Source organism: Petromyzon marinus (assembly GCF_048934315.1).
Source record: "Petromyzon marinus isolate PM22_M1 ecotype Great Lakes invasive population chromosome 68 unlocalized genomic scaffold, UKy_Petmar_22M1.pri1.0 chr68_unloc.1, whole genome shotgun sequence".
Lineage (NCBI taxonomy): Eukaryota > Metazoa > Chordata > Hyperoartia > Petromyzontiformes > Petromyzontidae > Petromyzon > Petromyzon marinus.
The window spans coordinates 2,521,377-2,548,728 of record NW_027422597.1 but is presented as its reverse complement, the minus strand read 5'-3'; the positions used below and the strand labels follow the sequence as shown (position 1 = coordinate 2,548,728).

Sequence of the window (27,352 nt, the reverse complement as noted above, 5' to 3'; positions counted from 1 at the left end):
TCTGGTTTGTAAGCGTTGCCGCAACCTCATCATACACTCATCACTCTCACTCATTCGTCCGCTTTTGGTTCAATCTCTGTCTCTCTCTGTCTCTGGAGGGAGAGTTTGTTGTTGAATTTGTTTAAGAGTGGACGATTATAGGGGATGGAATACCTGTCAACCCCTTATCAGTGCCCTACCTTATCATAGACCAACTCATCATACCTTGTTGGTCACCCCGTTATCTCAGCGTTCATCTTATACACTACACACGACACTATACACTACACACTACTATACACTACACACTACACTATACACTACACTACTATATACTACACTATACACTGCACAACACTATACACCACTATACACTACATTACTATATACTATACTATACACTAAACTACTATATAAAATACTATACACTATACTATTGCATGCCTGTCAACCCCTTATCAGTGCCCTACCTTATCATAGACCAACTCATCATACCTTATTGGTCACCCCGTGCCCTCTTATCTCAGCGTTCATCTTATACACTACACAATAGACTACACTATACACTACACTATACACTACACATTACACTATACACTACACTATATACTACACTACACACTACACTATATACTACACTACACTATATACTACACTACACTCTACACCAGTGGTTCTTAACTTGGGTTCGATCGAACCCCAGGGGTTCGGTGAGTCGATCTCAGGGGTTCGGCAGAGCCCCCGCCACGGAGGTCCGGACACACTTGAATTATTGTGTAAATTTGTGATGACACACACGGCCCGCTTGGCCATCACTGGCTGCAGATGATCATGCTACACTGCTTGGCCAATCAGCGCTGCGGGGAATTTAGTGCGTACTCAGTAGTCAACGTGTGACTGTTGTTGTCGTACGTCGTGTGATTTCTTTAATATTTTATCCATACTAACTATGTCGGGCAAAAGAAGAAAATGGTCGGACGAATATGTACAACATGGATTCTCATGTATCACGGAACGTGATGGGAGTGAGCGTCCTATCTGCATGATTTGCAACGCCAAGTTGAGCAACTCTAGTCTTGCACCGGCAAAACTAAAGGAACACTTCTTGAAGCTGCATGGAGACGGGGAATACAAGAACACACTTGCTGAATTCAGGGTGAAGAGAGCCAGATTCGATGAAAGGGCCACTCTGCCTGCTCTTGGATTTGTACCTGTTAACAAACCGATCCTGACAGCATCGTACGAAGTTGCTTACCTGATCGCAAAGCAGGGCAAGCCACACACCATTGGTGAAACACTTGTGAAACCAGCTGCATTAAAGATGGCGAATCTGATACTCGGAACAGCGGCCGAAGGTAAATTATCCCAAATTCCCCTTTCAAATGACACCGTCAGTGACAGAATAGAAGACATGAGTAAAGACATCTTGGCTCAAGTAGTCGCGGATCTGATTTCAAGCCCGGCAAAATTCAGCCTTCAACTCGACGAAACCACAGACGTTTCTGATCTAAGCCAGCTTGCTGTTTTTGTACGCTATGTGAAAGACGACATGATAAAAGAAGAGTTTTTTTTTTATTTTGTAAGTCTCTTACAACAACGAAGGCAGCCGATGTGAAGAAGCTTGTGGATGACTTCTTCAGAGACAACAATCTTTCATGGGATATGGTTTCTGCAGTTTGTACGGACGGAGCTCCAGTCATGCTGGGAAGAAAGTCTGGTTTTGGTGCACTAGTAAAGGCCGATGCACCACACATCATTGTGACGCATTGTATTCTGCACAGGCATGCGTTGGCAACAAAAACCTTACCTCCAAAAATGGCAGAAGTATTAAAAACTGTGGTGTAATGTGTGAACTATGTGCGAAAAAGTGCTCTGAGGCACCGCATCTTCAGTGAGCTGTGTAAAGAAATGGGCTCTGAATTTGAGGTACTTCTGCTCCATTCTAATATTCGGTGGTTATCCCGGGGACAGGTGCTGAATCGTGTTTTTGCCATGCGTGTGGAATTAGCCCTGTTTTTGCAAGAGCACCAACACTGCCATGCAGATTACTTCAAAAATCCTGAGTTCATTCTCATTTTAGCGTACATGGCTGATATATTCGCAGCTCTCAATCATCTCAATCAGCAGATGAAGGGTGGTGGAGTCAATATCATGGAAGCGGAAGAACACCTGAAGGCTTTTCAAAAAAAGCTACCGTTATGGAAACGACGAACAGAGAACAATAACTTCGCAAACTTCCCGCTTCTGGACGACTGTGCAAGTAAGATCGAAGATGTGTCTGGAATCGGAGATATTTCTGTATCCACGGAACTGAAGCAAACAATTGCCACGCACTTAGATGAGCTTGCAAAGTCTCTCGACGGATATTTCCCTACAAGAGAGTCATATCCAGCATGGGTGAGACAGCCGTTCACGTTTGCTGTTGAAACTGCAGATGTCAATGATGAATTCCTCGACGAAATCATTGAATTTCAGCAGAGCCAGGTTCAACAGCAACTCTTCAGAACAACAACGCTCTCAACGTTTTGGTGTCGACAAATGAACAAGTATCCAGTTATTGCTAAGAAAGCCCTGGATTTTTTTTATACCATTTGTTACAACATATCTTTGTGAGCAATCCTTTTCGAGGATGCTGGACATAAAAACGAAGAAAAGGAACAGACTTTGCTGTGAAAATGACATGAGAGTGGCACTTGCCAAGGTGAAGCCACGCATATCTGAACTGATCTCTCAAAGGCAACAGCAGAAGTCACATTGATTTCCAGGTATGTAATTTGTTGTGAGTTTATGCATTGTGTTGGTTTTATTCTTTGAACGAGGTAATATTCATGCACGGCTCATTTTGTGTACCAGTAAAAAACATATCTATGTCTTGAATTTGAAAAAAATCACATTTTATTTTTCACTAAAGAGGGGTTCGGTGAATGCGCATATGAAACTGGTGGGGTTCGGTACCTCCAACAAGGTTAAGAACCACTGCTCTACACTATATACTACACTAAACACACTATACACACTACACTATACACTGCACTATACACTACACACTACACTATACAATACACTACACTATACTGCACTATACACTACACTCTATACTATACACTGCACTATACACTACAGTATACACTGCACTACACACTACACTACTATACACTACACTACACACTACACTATACACTAATATACACTACACTACTATACACTACACTACTATACACCACTACGACACTACACTATGCACTACACTATACACTACACTATACACTGCACACACAACATGTAAATAACAATCCGACAGTGGAAGTTGATTATTATTATTATTTATTTTAAAACAAAAACAAAATCTCGCACCCTACAAAGCGTGGGCAGAATGTTGGCGCGGCTTTTCTATCATTCACCAATCGACCGGTGGAGTCGCTTCGGTATTTCTTAATCGATTAATGAATTATTTCGGTGAATTCAGACTCTAACACACAGCGGGCGAGATGGGTAACGCTGCAGACGGGCTACACGTGTGTGTGTGTGTCAGTATCTGTGTGTCTGTGTGTGTGTCTCTACGTGTGTGTGTGTCTCTACGTGTGTGTGTCTGTGTGTGTGTCTCTACGTGTGTGTCAGTATCTGTGTGTGTGTCTCTACGTGTGTGTGTCAGTATCTGTGTGTGTGTCTCTACGTGTGTGTGTCTGTGTGTGTGTCTATACGTGTGCGTGTCAGTATCGTCCGGCAAAACAACCCCCTCCCTCCTCGCGGTGCCGGACGGGCAACTCTGTCGTGGACAGTGCTATGGGGGGAGGTCCAATTTTTGATTGGCTCCTCCCCTCATGGCATATGTATCCACCACAGGGGCTAAACGGGGGCTCTGGATGGGTGCGAGGGGCTGGTAACCCCTCCACCTTCAATTAATTACCACTAAACCACGAGTTAAACTGAAATATGTAACTAATAAGCTTGTGCCGGAGGCTCCGGGGGGCCAGGCGTCTATGACGTCTCCTGGCCAAACTCCAATTGGCGGAGCCAGGAGATTGAATACCTACCCTCGGGGCTACTCCAGAAACAACGAAAAGCCACTACGGGTGGCAACGTGGAATGTTCGAACGCTCACTGCAGAGGAGAGGCTGCCACTCCTCTGTCGGGAGCTGGACCGGTACCGCCTGGATCTATGCGGCATTCACGAGGTCCGGTGGACCGGCTCTGGCTCCTGCCACCATGAGGGGTGGACAGTCCTCTACTCGGGGCAGCAGACTGCCAAACAACAGGGTGTGGGTCTTCTTTTGAACAAAAGAATGAAGGGGGCGTGGGAGCGTGGCGGTGAGGTGTGGGAAGCTGTAAGCCCCAGGCTACTTTGGGCTCGCCTTCCCATCAACCGGAGGCGAGGAATGGTGATCGTGGTTACTTATGCCCCCACCGAAGATGAACATCCGTGGAGGGATGCAGGCAAAGCCGATGAGTCAGATGCCTTCTATGACCTCCTGTCACAGGTGCTGGCTAAAGTGGCCCCTCGGGATAGAGTCATCATGTTGGGTGACTTCAATGCCCGAGTTGGTCATGATACTGGCACCTGGTCTGGAGTGATTGGAGGGCATGGGCCAGATCAGCTCAATAACAACAGTAGGAGGCTGCTAGATTTTTGTGCAGCCCATGGGCTTGTAATTACCAACACGCTGTTCCGGCATCGGTGCATCCTCACAACATCATGGATGCATGCCGGGTCTAAGCAAGAACATCTGCTGGACTACATAGTGACGGACCAGCGAATGCGAGCCCATGTCCTTGACACCAGGACCTACCGTGGAGCTGATCTGCCCTCTGACCATCGACTAGTCATCTGTAAGATGCGCCTGCCATTCTTCCACTCCGGTGGTGGGTGTACACCCAGGACCCCATTCCAACATAAAGTGGCCTGGTCTCACTTATCTGATGAAAGTTTCAAGCGAGAATTTCATCATCGCTTGCGGCTGGGATTGGCATCGTCCCCGACTCCTCCTGATGTCGAGGGTAAATGGGCGAGGTTTAGGACTGTGACTCATGCAGCTGCAATGGCTGCTTTGGGTACGCGGTCCAGACCTCCCCAGAGACCCTGGCTGACAGAGGAGGTGTTCAGGATGGTTGAGAAAAAGCGACAGGCCCACTGTCATCGGCTACAGAATCCCACGTCAGAGAATGAGGAGGCTTACCGCAGCCTTCGCTCGGAGGTTCGGAGAGCCGTGAGGCGCTGCAAGGATGGGTGGTGGTCGCGGGTTGCTGAGGAGATGGAGTCTGCCTCAGTGGCCCGTGATCACAAATCTCTATTTAACTCCATCAAAAAAGTAACCTGCAGCGCCACACCTATTACCATCATTAGGGGAAAAAACGGTGATCCAATCTCCGACCCCCAGGAACAGGTTCGCAGATTTGCTGAGCATTTCGGTGAGGTCCTGGGGGAGGGAAAATCCCTCAGCCAGGAAAACATCGTGGCACAAAGTGAGGATGACCCTGCTGAGGCTGCGGTGCCTCAAATATTGGAAGAAGTCACCCCCTGTGAGTGGCTGGCTGAGGTGCCATCTGCTGAGGAAGTATTGACGGCGATCCGGAGTCTGAGACCAGGAAAGGCAGCGGGCAGAGATGATCTCCCAAGCGAAATGCTGAGGGAGGGTGGCGTTTGTGCACAGACTGCCCTATATGACATCATAACAACAGTCTGGACCACTGGACGGGTTCCGCAGGATTGGAAGGATGCCCTGGTCCCCCTTTTTAAGAAGGGGGACCACACAGACTGTAACAACTACAGGGGCATCTCACTCCTCAGTGTGCCGGGAAAGGTCCTGGCAAGGATTATTCAGCATCGCCTTGCCAGGCACGCTGAGGAGAGGCTTGCGGAGCCCCAATGCGGTTTCAGGAAAGGGCGGTCCTGCACAGATGCCATATTTTCTGTCCGTCTGCTACAGCAGAGGTGTAGGGAATTCTAACAAGACCTACATCTCTGCTTTATTGACCTGGTCAAGGCCTATGATACCATCGGTAGGCCTGGGCTCTGGGTCGTTCTTCGTGCTTTTGGAGTACCTGACCCTCTGCTCATGATCATTAAGGACCTTCATGATGGTGAGCGGGCACGGGTAAAACTACGTGGCCGGGAGTCTGAGCCATTCCCTGTACACCTTGGGGTGCGACAGGGATGTCCTCTGGCTCCCACATTATTTAACATCTATTTTGACCACGTAGTTCGTGAAGCCTTCAATAGCTGTACCGGGGGAATCTCCATATGGTACAGATATAATGGGAGGTTAATCGATGCCCGGGTGCGGTCAAGGGATGGCTCCCTATTGCTCAACCACGTTATGTATGCTGATGATTTGGTAATAGCTGCTCAGTCAGAGGAGGAGTTGGAGACGCTGCTGCTGAGACTGGAGCGTGCCACTAAGAGGTGGGGCCTTACCATCAGCCCCACCAAAACTAAGCACCTGCCTGGGTATTTTGTACCATCGGACACTCCACCCCCACAACTCCCAATCGGTGATGGGGCAGTTGTGGAGAGAGTGGAGAGTTTCCCATACCTGGGCAGTGTGCTTATGACTGGCTCCAGTTTAACAGCAGAGGTCTCACTCCGAATCAGTCCAGCGGCAATATCTTTTCATCGGTTGCGTAACGCTGTGTGGAAGCTACCTGGTCTGTCGCTCCGCACTAAGCTTCAGGTCTTCTCGGCCACGGTCATTCCCTCCCTTCTCTACGCTTGCGAAACGTGGACCCCCCTAATGGAACATCTTCGCCGGTTAGAAACATTTAGGCTGGCCTGCCTACGATCCATCCTGGGTTTAACCAGACTGGATTGTGTGAGGAGCTCACAAATCCTTGAAAGATCTGGGCATGGTCCCATCGGTGAGCTCCTCCGGCAGGCAAGGCTGCGATGGCTGGGTCATGTAGCCCGCATGCCCAGCCACCGCATGCCGAAACAGCTTTTGTTTGGCCGGATTGAGGGGGCTAAGCGGGCGTGGCACGGGCTAGAGAAGAGATGGAGTGATGTGGTACAGGAGGACGTGGAGCTGAGTGGACTTGCCGATGACTGGTACCAGCGGTGTCAAGATCGGCCTCTGTGGAGGAGGCTCGTGAAGGATGCTACTGGGCAGTTGGAGGCAGTCGCCCTCCAACAACAACGGAGGACGGAGGAGCGACGCTCAGAACAACGAGCGGAGCGCCGGGTGGCTAAAGCACAGCAGGTTGGCACAGTAGGGGGCACAGGTGGTGCATCAGCCAGTCATCTCAGTCAGTCGACCCGTGGCACCTGGGTCTGCCCCGTGACCTCCTGCCAGCGGGCGTTCGACACTTCACGTGGCCTCAGGGTGCACATAGCCTGGCACAAGCGTCGTGGTGACGTCACCGCCACTTAGTGGCGAATGGCGGTTGTTGTTGTTGTGTGTGTCTCTGTGTGTGTGTGAGTGTCTATGTCTAGGTGTGTGTGTGTGTGTCTCTGTGTGTGTGTGAGTGTCTATGTCTAGGTGTGTGTGTGTGTGTCAGTGTGTGTGTGTCAGTGTGTGTGTGTCTCTGTGTGTGTGTGAGTGTCTATGTCTAGGTGTGTGTGTCAGTGTGTGTGTCTGTGTGTGTGTCTATGTCTAGGTGTGTATGTCTCTGTGTGTGTGTCTCTGTGTGTGTGTGAGTGTCTATGTCTAGGTGTGTGTGTGTGTGTCAGTGTGTGTGTGTCTATGTCTAGGTGTGTGTGTCTCTGTGTGTGTGTCTCTGTGTGTGTGTGAGTGTCTATGTCTAAGTGTGTGTGTGTGTCAGTGTGTGTGTCTGTGTGTGTGTGTGTCTATGTCTAGGTGTGTGTGTCTCTGTGTGTGTGTTTGTGTGTGTGTCAGTTTAACAGCAGAGGTCTCACTCCGAATCAGTCGAGCGGCAATATCTTTTCATCGGTTGCGTAACGCTGTGTGGAAGCTACCTGGTCTGTCGCTCCGCACTAAGCTTCAGGTCTTCTCGGCCACGGTCATTCCCTCCCTTCTCTACGCTTGCGAAACGTGGACCCCCCTAATGGAACATCTTCGCCGGTTAGAAACATTTAGGCTGACCTGCCTACGATCCATCCTGGGTTTAACCAGACTGGATTGTGTGAGGAGCTCACAAATCCTTGAAAGATCTGGGCAGGGTCCCATCGGTGAGCTCCTCCGGCAGGCAAGGCTGCGATGGCTGGGTCATGTAGCCCGCATGCCCAGCCACCGCATGCCGAAACAGCTTTTGTTTGGCCGGATTGAGGGGGCTAAGCGGGCGCGGCACGGGCTAGAGAAGAGATGGAGTGATGTGGTACAGGAGGACGTGGAGCTGAGTGGACTTGCCGATGACTGGTACCAGCGGTGTCAAGATCGGCCTCTGTGGAGGAGGCTCGTGAAGGATGCTACTGGGCAGTTGGAGGCAGTCGCCCTCCAACAACAACGGAGGGCGGAGGAGCGACGCTCACAACAGCGAGCGGAGCGCCGGGTGGCTAAAGCACAGCAGGTTGGCACAGTAGGGGGCACAGGTGGTGCATCAGCCAGTCATCTCAGTCAGTCGACCCGTGGCACCTGGGTCTGCCCCGTGACCTCCTGCCAGCGGGCGTTCGACACTTCACGTGGCCTCAGGGTGCACATAGCCTGGCACAAGCGTCGTGGTGACGTCACCGCCACTTAGTGGCGAATGGCGGTTGTTGTTGTTGTTGTTGTTGTCTATGTCTAGGTGTGTGTGTCTCTGTGTGTGTGTGAGTGTCTATGTCTAGGTGTGTGTGTGTCAGTGTGTGTGTGTGTGTGTCTGTGTGTGTGTGAGTGTCAAGGCCGTGCGTTGTAGTAGTCCTTGGGGGAGACGACTACCGGCCCCCCAAAGTAGTCCACCACCCAGACGCTAGCGATGTCGAGGCGCGCCAGGAACCAGCCGTGGCTGGGGGGCCACTGACGCATCTCAGGGTGGCGTGAGAAGAGGGCAACGCGGGCAAACGCAGCCTCCGCCTCGTCCACCACCTAGACCAGCACAACAACAACAATCTCAACAACAACAACAATCACAACAACAACAAACACAACAACAACCACAACAACAATCACAACAATCACAACAACAATCACAACAACAATCACAACAACAACCATCACAGCAAACGCAGCCTCCGCCTCGTCCACCACCTAGACCAGCACAACAACAACAACAATCACAACCATCACAACAACAATCACAACAACAATCACAACCATCACAACAACAATCACAACAACAACAATCACAAACCGACACACCTGATGACGACCGTTTGTGTTATGGTTGAAACGTCGTGAGAATTTTTATTGTTTTATATATATTTTATTATTTTATTGTTTCCCTTCAACGTGACTTTACCGAAAGAACTAAGAATATGAATTACTGCAGTCACGAAAGCTTTAAATCAAAATTTAACAATCACAACAATAATCACAACAACAACAACAATCACAACAACAACCACAACAACAACAATCACAACAATAATCATAACAACAACAATCACAACAACAACAATCACAGCAAATGCAGCCTCCGCCTCGTCCACCACCTAGACCAGCACAACAACAACAACCACAACAACAACAACCATCACAACAACAACAACCATCACAACAACAACCACCACAACAACAACAACCATCACAGCAACAACCACAACAACCACCACAACAACAACAACCATCACAACCACAACAACAACCACAACAACAACCACCACAACAACAACAACCATCACAACAACAACAACCATCACAACAACCACAACAACAACCATCACAAGCACAACAACAACAATCACAACAACAACAACCATCACAACAACCACAACCACAGCCACAACAACCATCACAACAACAACCACAACCACAACAACCATCACAACAACAACCATCACAACAACCACAACAACAACAACCATAACAACAACCATCACAACCACAACAACAATAACCATCACAATAACAACAACCACAACCACAACAACCATCACAACAACGACCACAACAACCATCACAACCACAACAACAATAACCATCACAACAACAACCATCACAACAACCATCACAACCACAACAACAATAACCATCACAATAACAACAACCACAACCACAACAACCATCACAACAACGACCACAACAACCATCACAACCACAACAACAATAACCATCACAACAACAACAACCATCACAACAACAACCATCACAACCACAACAACCATCACAACAACAACAACCACCACAACAACAACCATCACAACAACAACCATCACAACAACAACCACAACAACAACCATCACAACAACAATCATAACAACAACCATCACAACAACAACCATCACAACAACAACCATCACAACAACAACCACCACAACAACAACAACCATCACAACAACAACAACCATCACAACAACAACAACCATCACAACAACAACAACCATCACAACAACAACAACCACAACCACAACAACAACCACAACAACAACCACAACAACAACCATCACAACAACAACCACCATCACAACAACAACAACCATCACAACAACAACCATCACAACCATCACAACAACAACCATCACCACAACCACAACAACCATCACAACAACAACCACAACCACCATCACAACAACAACAACCATCACAACAACAACAACCACAACAACAACAACCATCACAACAACAACAACCACAACAACAACCATCACAACAACCACAACCATCACAACAACAACAACCACAACAACAACCATCACAACAACCACAACCATCACAACAACCATCACAACAACAACAACCACAACAACAACCATCACAACACCAACAACAACCACAACAACAACAACCATCACAACAACAACAACCACCATCACAACAACAACAACCATCACAACAACAACAACCATCACAACCATCACAACAACAACCATCACCACAACCACAACAACCATCACAACAACAACAACCACAACCACCATCACAACAACAACAACCATCACAACAACAACAACCACAACAACAACCATCACAACAACAACAACAACCACAACAACAACCACAACAACAACCATCACAACCACAACAACAACCACAACAACAACCATCACAACAACAACAACCACCATCACAACAACCACAACAACCATCACCACAACAACAACCATCACAACAACCACAACCACAACACCTCCATGAGTGGCCAGCGCCCAGCCCCGCTCACCCTGCTGACGTTACCGATGAGCGTCACTCTGGCGCACAACGGGCTCTGGGGGTCGTAGACGCCTCGCGAGCAGTAGTCCGTGCTGGCCAGCGTCATCGTCATTGAGACGCGGGGGTCGGCCTGGCGGGCGGGGTCGGGGTCGGGGTGGTGGCAAGGCAACAGGCAAACGCAGCACAGCCAACAAGGGCGGCAACACTCGTCAGCGGTCGGCGCGAACCGTCGTGCCGGGCGAACTCTCCCGGCCGTCATCGTCTTCCTCGCAGTAAGTTAGCGGCGGCGGCGGCGGCATTTGGCTGGCCGTCGAACAGAGTATATTGGTCACCGCGAAGCGCGGCGCTTGCAGATGTCATGCACTACGCTACGCTATACACTACACTATTAACTAAACATTAATGTACACTACACTATACATTACACTATTAACTAAACATTAATGTACACTACACTATACACTACACATTTCTATACACTGCACTGTAGACTACCAGACACTACGCTATACGCTACACTATTAACTAAACATTAATGTACACTACACTATACACTACACATTTCTATACACTGCACTGTAGACTACTATACACTAAACTATACACTACACTATTAACTAAACATTAATGTACACTACACTATACACTACACATTTCTATACACTACACTGTAGACTACTATACACTAAACTATACGCTACACTATTAACTAAACATTAATGTACACTACTATACACTACACTATACACTACACATTTCTATACACTGCACTGTAGACTACTATACACTAAACTATACGCTACACTATTAACTAAACATTAATGTACACTACACTACGCACTGGTATACACTACACATTTCTATACACTACACTGTAGACAACTATACACTACACTATACACTACACTATTAACTAAACATTAATGTACACTACTATACACTACACTATACACTACACATTTCTATACACTGCACTGTAGACTACTATACACTAAACTATACGCTACACTATTAACTAAACATTAATGTACACTACACTACGCACTGGTATACACTACACATTTCTATACACTACACTGTAGACAACTATACACTACACTATACACTACACTATTAACTAAACATTAATGTACACTACACTATACACTACACTATACACTACACATTTCTATACACTGCACTGTAGACTACTATACACTAAACTATACACTACACTATTAACTAAACATTAATGTACACTACTATACACTACACTATACACTACACATTTCTATACACTACACTGTAGACTACTATACACTACACTATACGCTACACTATTAACTAAACATCAATGTACACTACTATACACTACACTATACACTACACATTTCTATACACTACACTGTAGACTACTATACACTAAACTATACGCGAGATTTTTGGCTGGCCGTCAAACAAAGATGGTAACCACATCGCACGGCGCTTTCAGATGTTATACACTACACTATACGCTACAATATTAACTAAACATTAATGTACACTACACTATACACTGGTATACACTACACATTTGTATACACTGCACTGTAGACTACTATACACTACGCTATACACTACACTATTAACTAAACATTAATGTACACTACACTATACACTACACTATACACTACACATTTCTATACACTACACTGTAGACTACTATACACTACGCTATATGCTACACTTTTAACTAAACATTAATGTACACTACACTATACACTACACTATACACTACACATTTCTATACACTGCACTGTAGACTACTATACGCTACACTATACGCTACACTATTAACTAAACATTAATGTACACTACACTATACACTACACTATACACTACACATTTCTATACACTACACTGTAGACTACTATACACTAAACTATACGCTACACTATTAACTAAACATTAATGTACACTACTATACACTACACTATACACTACACATTTCTATACACTACACTGTAGACTACTATACACTAAACTATACGCGAGATTTTTGGCTGGCCGTCGAACAAAGATTGGTCACCACATCGCACGGCGCTTTCAGATGCGCTTCTGCGGTCTGGGACGCTCTTCCTTCCGATGTTAGGAGGCCACTGGAGTTGTGCACTTTTAAATCATCATCATCAACATCAACATCTAGATTGACAAACTCGTTTCTTTAGAACTGCTTCTTGCGTTTGGTTTGTTGTCTTCCCCCCCCCACCCCCCCTCACCCCACCCCCCCCACATCCTCGATTGTCACAGTTGGCTACGTGCGGTACCAAAGAAGTTCAACGGACGTACACAATGTGACGGCCGGTCCACCGGACCTCCTGAATGCCGCAGAGACCCAGGCGGTACCGGTCCAGCTCCCGACAGGGGGAGTGGCAGCCTCTCGTCCGCAACGAGCGTTCGGAACGTTCCACGTGGCCGCCCGCGGTGGCTTTTTGCCGTTTCCGGAGGAGCTCCCGAGGGTAGAGGATTGAGTCTCCTGGCTTCCGCCAAATGGGGTTTGGCCAGGAGACGTCATGGTGGACGCCCGTCTACCCGGGCCCTCTGCCACAAGCTTAGATTTATTTATTTTTTTCCCCCCACGTAGCTTAGCGGTAATTCAATTGAAGGTGGAGCAAGTGACCAGCCTGTCCAGAGCCCCCCAATTGGCAGCTGTGTTGGCTACAAACGCGTTGACTAGAATAGCCAATGGGAATTGACCTTCCCCTGCCCCCCCCCCACCCCCACCCCCATGGCATTGCTCACCACGGCTTTTACAGGTACACACAAACGGGTACAAACGTACACACACACACAAAGATCCTCCGTGCCACAGATGAGTTACAAATTGACTAGACTGGAACATCTGTGCCACATTCCAACCCAGTGTGGGTGCTTTGCTCGGTATTGCGTCATCACTCCTCCACAGCGGCAGAGTTTGGGGTTCTCACTAACAACGAAACTTCTTCTTTGTGTCTCCTGTTCAACCTTTGTCGTCTCTTCCAAATATTCTGCATAGACTCAACACAGTCACCCATAGACTCAACACTGCACCATAGACTCAGCACTGCACCATAGACTCAACACTGCACCATAGACTCAACACTGCACCATAGACTCAACACTGCACCATAGACTCAGCACTACCCATAGACTCAGCACTGCACCATAGACTCAACACTGCACCATAGACTCAACACTGCACCATAGACTCAACACTGCACCATAGACTCAACACTGCACCATAGACTCAGCACTGCACCATAGACTCAACACTGCACCATAGACTCAACACGGCACCATAGACTCAGCACTGCACCATAGACTCAACACTGCACCATAGACTCAACACTGCACCATAGACTCAACACTGCCCATAGACTCAACACTGCACCATAGACTCAACACTGCACCATAGACTCAACACCGCACCATAGACTCAACACTGCACCATAGACTCAACACTGCCCATAGACTCAACACTGCACCATAGACTCAACACTGCACCATAGACTCAACACTGCACAATAGACTCAACACTGCCCATAGACTCAACACTGCACCATCGACTCAACACTGCACCATAGACTCAACACTGCACCATAGACTCAACACTGCCCATAGACTCAACACTGCACCATAGACTCAACACTGCACCATAGACTCAACACTGCACCATAGACTCAACACTGCCCATAGACTCAACACTGCCCATAGACTCAACACTGCACCATAAACTCAACACTGCACCATAGACTCAACACTGCACCATAGACTCAGCACTGCACCATAGACTCAACACTGCCCATAGACTCAACACTGCACCATAGACTCAAAACTGCACCATAGACTCAACACTGCCCATAGACTCAACACTGCACCATAGACTCAACACTGCACCATAGACTCAACACTGCACCGTAGACTCAACACTGCACCATAGACTCAACACTGCACCATAGACTCAACACTGCACCATAGACTCAACACTGCCCATAGACTCAACACTGCCCATAGACTCAGCACTGCACCATTGACTCAACACTGCACCATAGACTCAGCACTGCACCATTGACTCAACACTGCACCATAGACTCAACACTGCACCATAGACTCAACACTGCACCATAGACTCAACACTGCACCATAGACTCAACACTGCCCATAGACTCAACACTGCACCATAGACTCAACACTGCCCATAGACTTAACAAATGGATTGATTTATTACCATAAATTTTCTCTGTGATCTATTTTATTGTTATGTACATAGCTCTCAGCCCATACGGTTTACCCCATATTCCTGTACAGGGAAATTGAGTTTTCAGATGCAGCAACAAAAAATAAATGATAATTTTCTGTTTATTGTTGTACATTTGTAATGACATTAGAGTCAACCTCCTGGTGTGAGTGGACTAGTGGACACGGGAAGTAATGACAGGGGGAGTCAGCCTACGGTGTGAGTGGACTGGTGGACACGAGAGGTACTGACAGAGGAGTCAGCCTGCAGTGTGAGTGGACTGGTGACCACGGGAGGTAATGACAGGGGAGTCAGCCTGTAGTGTGAGTGGACTGGTGGCCACGGGAGGTAATGACATGGGAGTCAGCCTGCAGTGTGAGTGGACTGGTGACCACGGGAGGTAATGACATGGGAGTCAGCCTGCAGTGTGAGTGGACTGGTGGCCAAGGGAGGTAGTGACAGGGGAGTCAGCCTGTAGTGTGAGTGGACTGGTGGCCACGGGAGGTAGTGACAGGGGAGTCAGCCTGCAGTGTGAGTGGACTGGTGGCCACAGGAGGTAGTGACAGGGGAGTCAGCCTGCAGTGTGAGTGGACTGGTGGCCACGGGAGGTAGTGACAGGGGAGTCAGCCTGCAGTGTGAGTGGGCCGGTGGCCACGGGAGGTAATGACAGGGGAGTCAGCCTGCAGTGTGAGTGGGCCGGTGGCCACGGGAGGTAATGACAGGGGAGTCAGCCTGCAGTGTGAGAGGACCGGTGGCCACGGGAGGTAATGACGATAGAGTCAACCTGCGGTGTGAGTGGACTGGTGGCCACGGGAGGTAATGACAGGGGAGTCAGCCTGCAGTGTGAGTGGACTGGTGGCCACGGGAGGTAGTGACAGGGGAGTCAGCCTGCAGTACGAACGGACTTGCGGCTACGGGAATTATCGAGAATAGCAGCGTGGCCAGGTGAACGGAAGACGACAGCGGAGTCTGCTGGTAGAGCGAGCGGTCTAGAACCAGCGAGAAGGTTCGGGAATGGGGGCGTGGCCTCGGGCCGTATATAAGGGGGAGACGCGCAGGAAACTCGGGGCTGTTGCGGTTGGGGTCTCCGCCTGTCCGAGCGTGAGCACACGGCGCCTCAATGAGGAAGCCGTCGCAAGTCGCCATCACACATTTACAACGTGAGTGCATCCGCATACCAAGCAAGCGGCAGCATCAGCATGCATGATCTCAGACAGTAGCATGATGAGTAGCGTCATTGGCACCAATCATCAACATTAATACATGAAACACCATGGGACCTCCTTGGGCAGTGCAGCGCCGTGTAGAATCACTCAGTCGGACACGTTCCGAGTCACCTGCTTAGACTTCATTACTCTCTCTCTCTCGCACCAGTTGCAGGCACTATCTCTGTCTGTCTATGCGGTCACTCTGTTAACCGACTTCCCCAATCCATGCTCTTTGGTTCTTTCGGTAAAGTCACGTAGGTGTAGAATAAAATAAATCACGACGTTCCGGGCGCAACACAAGCGTCCGCGTCTGTGATCTTGCATGCTGCGCCCAAAACGTCGTCGTTTCACACACAATAAAAGTAGTTTCACACACACAATAAAAGTAGTTTCACACACACAATAAAAGTAGTTACACACACACAATAAAAGTAGTTTCACACACACAATAAAAGTAGTTTCACACACACAATAAAAGTAGTTTCACACACACAATAAAGTAGTTTCACACACAATAAAAGTAGTTTCACACACACAATAAAAGTAGTTACACACACACAATAAAAGTAGTTACACAAAATAAAAGTAGTCACACACACAATAAAGTAGTTTCACACACACAATAAAAGTAGTTACACACACACAATAAAAGTAGTTACACACACAATAAAAGTAGTTACACTCACAATAAAAGTAGTTACACACAATAAAAGTAGTTACACACACAATAAAATTATTTACACACACAATAAAAGTAGTTACACACACAATAAAAGTAGTTTCACAGACAATAAAAGTAGTTTCACACGCACAATAAAAGTAGTGTCGCACACAATAAAAGTACATTTTGATTTAAAGCTTTCGTGACTGCAGTAATTCATATTCTTAGCTCTTTCGGTAAAGTCACGTTGAAGGGAAACAATAAAATAATAAAACATATATAAAACAATAAAAATTCTCACGACGTTTCGACCATAACACAAACGGTCGTCATCAGGTGTGTCGGTTTGCAATGCAAATTCGACACACCTGATGACGACCGTTTGTGTTATGGTCGAAACGTCGTGACAATTTTTATTGTTTTATATATATTTTGTATTATTTTATTGTTTCCCTTCAACGTGGTGACTTTACTGAAAGAGCTAAAAGTAGTCTCGCGCACAATAAAAGTAATTTCACTCACAATAAAAGTAGTTACACACAATACAAGTAGTTACACACACACAATAAAAGTAGTTACACACACAATAAAAGTAGTTTCACACACACAATAAAAGTAGTTACACACACACAATAAAAGTAGTTACACACACACAATAAAAGTAGTTACACACACAATAAAAGTAATTACACACACAATAAAAGTAGTTTCACACACAATAAAAGTAGTTACACACACAATAAAAGTAGTTACACACAATAAAAGTAGTTACACACACAATAAAAGTAGTTACACACACACAAAAGTAATTTCACTCACAATAAAAGTAGTTACACACACAATAAAAGTAATTACACACACAATAAAAGTAGTTTCACACACACAATAAAAGTAGTTTCACACACAATAAAAGTAGTTACACACACAATAAAAGTAATTACACACACAATAAAAGTAGTTTCACACACACAATAAAAGTAGTTTCACACACAATAAAAGTAATTACACACACAATAAAAGTAGTTACACACACAATAAAAGTAATTACACACACAATAAAAGTAATTACACACACAATAAAAGTAGTTTCACACACAATAAAAGTAGTTACACACACACAATAAAAGTAATTTCACTCACAATAAAAGTAATTACACACACAATAAAAGTAATTACACACACAATAAAAGTAATTACACACACAATAAAAGTAGTCACACACACAATAAAAGTAATTACACACACACAATAAAAGTAGTTACACACACACAATAAAAGTAATTTCACTCACAATAAAAGTAATTACACACACAATAAAAGTAATTACACACACAATAAAAGTAATTACACACACAATAAAAGTAGTCACACACACAATAAAAGTAATTACACACACACAATAAAAGTAGTTTCACACACAATAAAAGTAATTACACACAATAAAAGTAGTTACACACACAATAAAAGTAGTTACACACAATAAAAGTAGTTACACACACAATAAAAGTAGTTACACACACACAATAAAAGTAGTTACACACAATAAAAGTAGTTACACACACAATAAAAGTAGTTACACACAATAAAAGTAGTTACACACACAATAAAAGTAATTACACACGCAATAAAAGTAGTTACACACACAATAAAAGTAATTACACACACACAATAAAAGTAGTTTCACACACAATAAAAGTAATTACACACAATAAAAGTAATTACACACACAATAAAAGTAGTCACACACACAATAAAAGTAATTACACACACACAATAAAAGTAGTTACACACACACAATAAAAGCAGTTTCGCGCGCGCACATTAAAATAAGTCTGGCGCGCGCGCGCGCAACAAAAGCGTCTCCGCCGCGCCCCCTCTCACCGCGATGTCCTTGACGGACACGTCGAGCGACGAGAGGTACATGTAGGGCACCCCGCTGGCGTCGCCCGCGGGTCCGTCGCTCACTGAGAAGACGCTGGCGAAAGGGAGTCCCCGCCCGGGCGGCGCTCGCCCGCTCAGCGTGGCGAGCGCCGCCCAGTCCACCGCGTGCGCCACGAAGCGCGCCACGCGCGCCACCTGCTCGTGCGGAGGGATCTTGGAGGAGGCGGAGGTCAGCCGGTGGACGCGTCGCTCCGATTGGTCGGTTGCCCGCAGGTGCAGGTGCAGAGGCTGCTGCGGCTGCGGCGGCGGTTGGTCGCTTCCCGCCAAAACGTCGAGCGGCGGCGCGGCGGCGGCGTTGTTCAGCCGGTGGACGCGTCGCTCTGATTGGTCGGTTGACTGCAGGTGCAGAGGCTGCGGCGGTTGGTCGCTTCCCGCCAAAACGTCGAGCGGCGGCGCGGCGGCGTTGTTCAGCCGGTGGACGCGTCGCTCTGATTGGTCGGTTGCCTGCAGGTGCAGCGGCGGCGGTGGGCGGGAGGAGGAGGAGGCGGCGGCTGCGGCGGCGATGGCGGCCGCGAAGCAGAGGAGCGGGAGCGCCCGCATCTTTATTTTAAAAATACGTTGTTATTTTTTTTTACGTTTCGGTTGTGAAAGCAACGCAAAGGGTAAGAAGCGTTGGTTGAGACGAGATGAGCGAGCGGTTGTCTGTTCCCATTCGCGGCTGCCCGGGGTAACCCACCGTGGACCGCCTATCTCGCGAGCCCGCGTGACGATGGAGTTAGGGCAGGGCAGGCAGGCAGGGCGCGATGTTGCAGCTGTGTTGCGGGTTGCGAAATGCCGGCGCAGACGGAAAGAGAGAGGCAAGCGAGAGAGAGAGAGAGACGTGGGTGGGAGTGGGGTGAGTGCTTCTGTGGCAACGTTGCGGGGTCACGTGATGGATACGTTGATAATGACGATTGTGATGATTATTGTTTTTCGGCGAACGTTTAGTCGCGGGTCAGCTCTTTTTTTTTTTTAAACCCGGCGGAGGTTTTGAAGTTGTTTTTTTGTGGGTTTTTTTTAAAGTTGACGTCAAAGTTCATCGGCTGACGGAAATCTGTCCTTGAAAGTTGAACGTCGACGTCGAATTTTTTTTTCTTTTTTAAAAGTTCGGTTGTCGGATTCGCTGCCTCTCCACAGCGGGGGGCAACAGAAACCCTCAACGCTACGTAGGGTGCCCTTTTTTGTTTTTATATGTAATGATAATTCTTGAACTCGTGAGGGGGTGGGTGGTGGTGGTGGGTGGATGGGGTGGAGGTTGGGCATAGACTGCCAAAACGAAAATGTTTTGGTTGTCGGATTCGCTGCTGTCTGTTGAGTTCGTTCTAGATTTGAAGTTTTCGTGACTGCCAAGGGTCCCATACGCTTTGGTTCTTTCGGTAAAGTCACGTAGTAGGTGAAAAAATATATAAATATTTTTCGATTTTAAGCTTTCGTGACTGCAATGATTCATCTTCTTTGGTTCTTTCGGTAAAGTCACCACGTAGAATGAGAATAAAATAATAAATTGATAAAATAAAATAACACAATAATATTCTCACGACGTTTCGGCCACAACACAAGCGGCCTTCATCAGGTGAAGGGGCGAGACTGTCACCTGATGAAGGCCGCTTGTGTTGTGGCCGAAACGTCGTGAGAATATTGTGTTATTTTATTTTATCAATTTATTATTTTATTCTCATTCTACGTGACTTTACCGAAAGAACCAAAGAAGATATAAATATTTTTTTTTTTAAATGACAAATATAAAATCAATAGAAATAAAACACTGATTTTTTAAAAATATATATTTTTTATATTTTTCTTGTTATTTTTTATTTATTTTCTCACCCACGTGACTTTACCGAATGAAACCAGAGAGTGTGTCTCTTGAGTTCACTCCAAAGACAAAATCGTTCGGTTGTCGGATTCGCTGCGTCGGGTGTTTAATTTTGTAATTCTTGAACTCGTGACAAGGGTGGCAGAGAGATGGGGGTGGGGGGGGATGGGCAGACTGCCAAAACTAAATGTATTTGTTTGTCGGATTCGCCGAGTCTTTGCGTTCACTTCAAAGTAAAATCGTTCGGTTGTCGGATTCGCTGGGTCGACTTTTTTAATTATTTAACTCGTGACAGGGAGGGAGGGAGGTGGACCCGCTACAGACCAATCCTAAAAAACTCAGAGTTGGTGACTTGCAAGAATTAATCTTCGGTTCTTTCGGTAAAGTCACGTAGAAATAGAAAATAAATAAAAATTATGTTATTATTGTTGTTATTTTTTCTTCGTCTATTTCTACGTGACTTTACCGAAAGAACCAAAGATACAGACCAATGTTAGCTATTTAAAAAAAAATGTGGTCGTCTGTCTCTCTGTCTGTGTGTGTGTGGCTACTTTGCTTGTAATGCTTTTTTTTAGTTTTTAGTTGTGTTTTCTATATGGTATTCATTATATAAAGTAGTGTATACCCAGTTGCTTTGTGATTAATAGCTCAGCTTATTGAAGAATATATCAAGTACATTTATTATATTGGTGTAATATCGATTTAGTTTCTTCACATCGGTTTGCTTTATGATAGTTGGGTAGTTGGAGGCCGTTTAGCGTCCATGTTCTAAATGCCTCTGTTGATATGTAAACTTTGACTTTTACACAGCTCTAGATTTGAAGCTTTCGTGACTGCAAGGATCCACATACTCTTTGGTTCTATTCGGTAAAGTCACGTAGGTAAAATAATAAAAATCACGACGTTTCGGCCACAACACAAGTGGCCCTAATCAGGTGAAGGGACCGTGTTGTCCTCATGACAGCACGGTCCCTTCACCTGATAAAGGCCACTTGTGTTGTGGCCGAAACGTCGTGATTTTTGTCATTTTATTTTTTACCTACGTGACTTTACCGAATTTAACACAGCTATTTCTGTCACAAGCTAATCCCTCAGCTATTTCCATGCTAAATTCTCCTGCTTTGATAGGTAAAGTCCTTTGTCGAGGCCCTCCACGCCTCTCACCGAGCTTAAAAGACGCTGCGAATCTTAGCGGCGTTTGTTGAAGCTCTGTCGTCCCGACAGTTCTGTTGTTTCACCTGAAGAAGGCTGCTTGTTTACATTATGAGACCTCCTTTTCCAGTAACAAGATATAGGAATAGGTTTTACCCTTTTAACTGGCACAAAAAAAACTGACACCTTTATTCAAGGCATCATGTCTGCAATAACCACAACACAAGCAGTCAAAATGCAAACAAAAAGAGACAACTCTTATAATAATATTATGCACTGTCCTTGAATTTGATTGGTCCACACCCGAGACGGCTTTCTTTAGAGCCTTCTGGTCCAACACCAGTGGAGACTAAGGGGCTCTAAGAAAAGCCGTCTCGGGTGTGGACCAATCAAATTCAAGGACGGTGCCAATATTATTATCAGAGTTGTCTCTTTTTGTTTGCAATTTTGACTGCTTGTGTTGTGGTTATTGCAAACATGACGCCTTGAATAAAGGTATCAGTTTTTTGTGCCAGTTAAAAGGGTAAAAACCTATTACTAAGGCTACTTGTGTTGTGGCCGAAACGTCTTGAGGATTTTATCGTCTCATTTTATTATTTTATTCTCATTCTACGCGGTGGCGACTTTACCTAAAGAACCAAAAAAGATGAATCCTTGCAGTCACGAAAGCTTTAAATCGAAAAAAAAGAGTACACAAACACAATAAACTGGATGAACACTTGCAGCAACTTTTTATTTTGCCCTCGGTCCAATCTAAACAAAAAAAAAATATCAGACTCTGTAACAATGTACGCTGACCGTGATGATGACTTTGAGCCACGCGCCATTTTGCGCGTCTGCGCATGAAACGAAACGCCCATTGGCCATTCATTAATGACGTCACGCACCTAGGGGGGGTGGGCGGGGGGGTCAGACATTCGTGACGATGTGTGACGATGTGGGGGGGAGGAGGGGGGGAGGTTTGAGAAATGTGACGTCACGTAAAAATAACGCAACCTTATAAATAAATACAGGCAACACGTTCTACTCAATTAAAAAAAGGGTTCCAGTTTTGTTGCCAGATAAAAATGGGAGAAACCCCTATTATTATTATTACTACAGTTTGGTACTGGCAAAGGAGGTCTAATGATGATGTAGATGCTCACCCCGAGCCCTCATTACTTCGATAGCGGCATTGTCTTTGAGCTGTGTGACGCCTTTTGACGTCATCTGGTCGAGCACCAATTGGGTCGAGGCTCCAAATGAAAGCCGTCCCTTGGTGTGGACCAATCAGATTCAAGGACAATGCCACCATCATATATTATAATAGTGTGTTTTGTGTTTGCATTTTGACTGCAGGTATTGTGGTTAATGCAGTAACATGATTCCTTGTAAAAAAAAGGTTTCAGTTTTGTTGCCAGAAAAAAAGGGGAAAACCCCTATTATTATTTTTTGGTACTGGCAAAGGAGGTCTAATGATAATAATATACTTTGTGATAAATGTTTTCTGGCTACAACATCGGAGTGCGGCGCCAGCCACATTAAGTACGCAACTACAATGACAATAGTTTTGATTTAAAGCTTTCGTGACTGCAGTAATTCATATTCTTAGCTCTTTCGGTAAAGTCACATTAAAGGGATGATGATGAACGTTTGTGTTACGGTCGAAACATCGTGATAATTTTTTATTGTTTTATATATATTTTATTATTTTATTGTTTCCCTTTAACGTGACTTTACCGAAAGAGCTAAGAATATGACAATAGTTTAAAGCGATTTGAAGCGTGGTGTTTTATTTTATTTTGGCGGAGGGGGGTGGGGTTGGGGCAGAGCTTTGTGACGTCATATTTGAGGGGCGGGGTCTGACGCCGTGTGACCCTGGGGGTAAAAAAATCGTCCAAAATCGCGTGACGTCATTCATGGACGGCCCCTTAAGCGACGACGGGAAGTTATTTCGCGACTTGCCGGTGGTGGTCATTTTGTTTGCGGAAAAAAATGTAAAAAAACGAAAATAAAAACTGCAAAGCCTCTCCGAGACAATCACGAACACAGAGACAGGGGCGGTGGGGGGGGGGGGGCGAGGGGGGGCGAGGGGGGGGGCGGTGGTGCGCAAAGCAAACAGTGGAGCAGCTGCTGCTGTCTCGACAGCAAACAACGAAGTCGCTTCGGCAGCACGCGCCGAGGAAACTCCGGGGCGGCGTGCACGGAGACAGGCCGGAGACAGCACAGTCACCGCTGCGGCACGCGCCGAGGAAACTCCAGGGCAGCGTGCATGGAGACAGGCCAGAGGGTGGTCACGGCGTGCTGGGTATTGTCAATCACGGGCTCCACTTACATCCGGGTGCACTACCGGCCCTGGAGGAGTTGGTTGAGCGCCGATCGATAAGCGCCGGATGGCACCACGCCGGGCGTGCAGTGCCGACCCCATTAGGATAGGGTGTGTGTGTGTGGGAGTGCCGGCCAGGGGACATGGGGTCACTAAAGGCCGTGGCACTCTGGTTGACCCCCAGAGAACACGTGGCCGGTGATGTCTACACAGGGCCCCACCCACCCCCCGAAGTGGGTGCTAGGGGTGGTCACGTGGTCAGGGTCGAGATCCTGCTGGAAGGTTCTCGAAGGTGGTCGTGTCCAAGGGCGGAGCCACGCCACAGACGATATCAGCCAGGTCCCCCCCCCCACCCCGCCCCCAAATCAATGTTTAATTTACAATTTTTTTGCTCGTCTTGCAAAAAAGACTCGCAGGCCAAGTTACTCGCAATCCACAAGGTTTTACTGTCATTTTTATTTCTTTAACTCGTGATAGGGGGAGAGGGGTGGGGGGAGGGGGCAGACTGCCAAAACAATAAGGTATTGTACTTTTTGGGTCTTTCCGTAAAGTCACGTGGATAGAAAGATAATAAAAAAAATCACGACTTTTCGATCGCAGGTGAAAAAATACGGCAGGCGAACTGCTGAGGCAGGAGTCTCTCTCTCTATATATATTTTTTATAGTTATCATGCAACAGGGCGCATGCTGCAAGATAAATTTAAATCGTTTGGTTTGCGGATTTGCCAGAGCTGATGTTGTTCTTCTCTTCTTCAAGGAAACCACTGTAACTATGCGCAATTTTAAATCGAGATTAAAACTCTAATTTCTTTACAACTGCTTGTTGTTGTTGTTTTAGTCCTTCCCCCGCACCTCCGATTAGCCACGGTTAGCTACGTACGGTGCCAAAGAAGTTCAACATTACAAATACACAGAGACCCAGACGCATAGAGACCCACAGACACCCAGACCCCCAGAGACCCACACACACACACAAACTCATAAAGACCCACAGACACCCAAACCCATAAAGACCCACAGACTCAGAGACACAGACCCTCACTTACACCCAGACTCCCAGAGACTCAGAGACACAGACCCCAACTTACATCCAGACCCAGACACCCAGACCCCCAGAGACCCACAGACCCCCAGAGACCCACAGACACCCAGACCCACAGAGACCCACAGACACTCAGACCCACAGAGACCCACATACACCCAGACCCATAGAGACCCACAGACACCCAGACCCACAGAGACCCACACACACCCAGACCCATAGAGACCCACATACACCCAGACCCATAGAGACCCACAGACACTCAGACCCACAGAGACCCACACACACCCAGACCCATAGAGACCCACATACACTCAGACCCCCAGAGACCCACAGACACTCAGACCCCCAGAGACCCACAGACACCCAGACCCATAGAGACCCACAGACACCCAGACCCATAGAGACCCACAGACACCCAGACCCATAGAGACCCACAGAGACCCAGACCCATAGAGACCCACAGACACCCAGAGACCCATAGAGACCCACAGACACCCAGACCCATAGAGACCCACAGACACCCAGACCCATAGAGACCCACAGACACCCAGACCCATAGAGACCCACAGACACCCAGACCCATAGATACCCACAGACACCCAGACCCATAGAGACCCACAGACACCCAGACCCATAGAGACCCACAGACACCCAGACCCATAGAGACCCACAGACACCCAGACCCATAGAGACCCACAGACACCCAGACCCCCAGAGTCTCAGAGACACAGACCCATAGAGACCCACAGACACTCAAACCCCCAGAGACCCACAGACACCCAGACCCATAGAGACCCACAGACACCCAGACCCATAGAGACCCACAGACACCCAAACCCCCAGAGACCCACAGACACCCAGACCCATAGAGACCCACAGACACCCAGACCCCCAGAGTCTCAGAGACACAGACCCATAGAGACCCACAGACACTCAAACCCCCAGAGACCCACAGACACCCAGACCCATAGAGACCCACAGACACCCAGACCCATAGAGACCCACAGACACCCAAACCCCCAGAGACCCACAGACACCCAGACCCATAGAGACCCACAGACACCCAGAACCATAGAGACCCACAGACACCCACAGACACCCAAACCCCCAGAGACCCACAGACACCCAGACCCATAGAGACCCACAGACACCCAGACCCCCAGAGTCTCAGAGACACAGACCCATAGAGACCCACAGACACTCAAACCCCCAGAGACCCACAGACACCCAGACCCATAGAGACCCACAGACACCCAGACCCATAGAGACCCACAGACACCCAAACCCCCAGAGACCCACAGACACCCAGACCCATAGAGACCCACAGACACCCAGAACCATAGAGACCCACAGACACCCACAGACACCCAAACCCCCAGAGACCCACAGACACCCAGACCCATAGAGACCCACAGACACCCAGACCCCCAGAGTCTCAGAGACACAGACCCATAGAGACCCACAGACACTCAAACCCCCAGAGACCCACAGACACCCAGACCCATAGAGACCCACAGACACCCAGACCCATAGAGACCCACAGACACCCAAACCCCCAGAGACCCACAGACACCCAGACCCACAGAGACCCACGGACACCCAGACCCATAGAGACCCACAGACACCCAGACCCATAGAGACCCACAGACACCCAGACCCATAGAGACCCACAGACACCCAGACCCACAGAGACCCACAGACACCCAGCCCCATAGAGACCCACAGACACTCAGAGACCCACAGACCCACAGACCCCCAGACACTTAGAGACACAGACCCCCACTTACACCCAGACCCATAGGAATCCAGAGACCCACAGACACCCAGCGACCCACAGACAGCCAGACCCAGAGATCCA

General features: G+C 47.2%; 1 protein-coding gene across 2 annotated transcripts; it reads right to left on the bottom strand.

Annotated features, from left to right (window-relative positions):
• Positions 1–8,692: 8,692 nt before the first annotated feature.
• On the bottom strand, positions 8,693–20,260 carry LOC116958035 (protein CREG1-like). 2 transcript variants are annotated; one of them, XM_032980515.2, is made up of 3 exons: positions 19,138–20,121; positions 11,164–11,283; positions 8,693–8,930 (listed from the first exon to the last, which is right to left on the bottom strand). In XM_032980515.2, the coding sequence occupies exons 1-3, from the start codon at positions 19,735–19,737 to the stop codon at positions 8,742–8,744; spliced, it is 909 nt and encodes a 302-aa protein (XP_032836406.2). In that variant the 5' UTR covers positions 19,738–20,121; the 3' UTR covers positions 8,693–8,741. The 2 variants fall into 2 exon arrangements, with proteins under 2 accessions (XP_032836406.2, XP_075914255.1); XM_076058140.1 differs by lacking the exon at positions 8,693–8,930 and adding an exon at positions 9,208–9,496 and having other exon boundaries at positions 19,138–20,260.
• Positions 20,261–27,352: the final 7,092 nt, after the last annotated feature.

What these genes read in the sequence shown, in the direction of transcription:
- LOC116958035 (XM_032980515.2), bottom strand. Translation starts at nt 19,737, where the DNA reads ATGCGGGCGCTCCCGCTCCTCTGCTTCGCGGCCGCCATCGCCGCCGCA. An exon ending in TGTCCGTCAAGGACATCGCG is followed by an intron (nt 11,284 to 19,137) that starts GTGAGAGGGGGC and finishes CCCGCCCGCCAG; the next exon opens with GCCGACCCCCGCGTCTCAAT. An exon ending in TCATCGGTAACGTCAGCAGG is followed by an intron (nt 8,931 to 11,163) that starts GTGAGCGGGGCT and finishes GTGCTGGTCTAG; the next exon opens with GTGGTGGACGAGGCGGAGGC.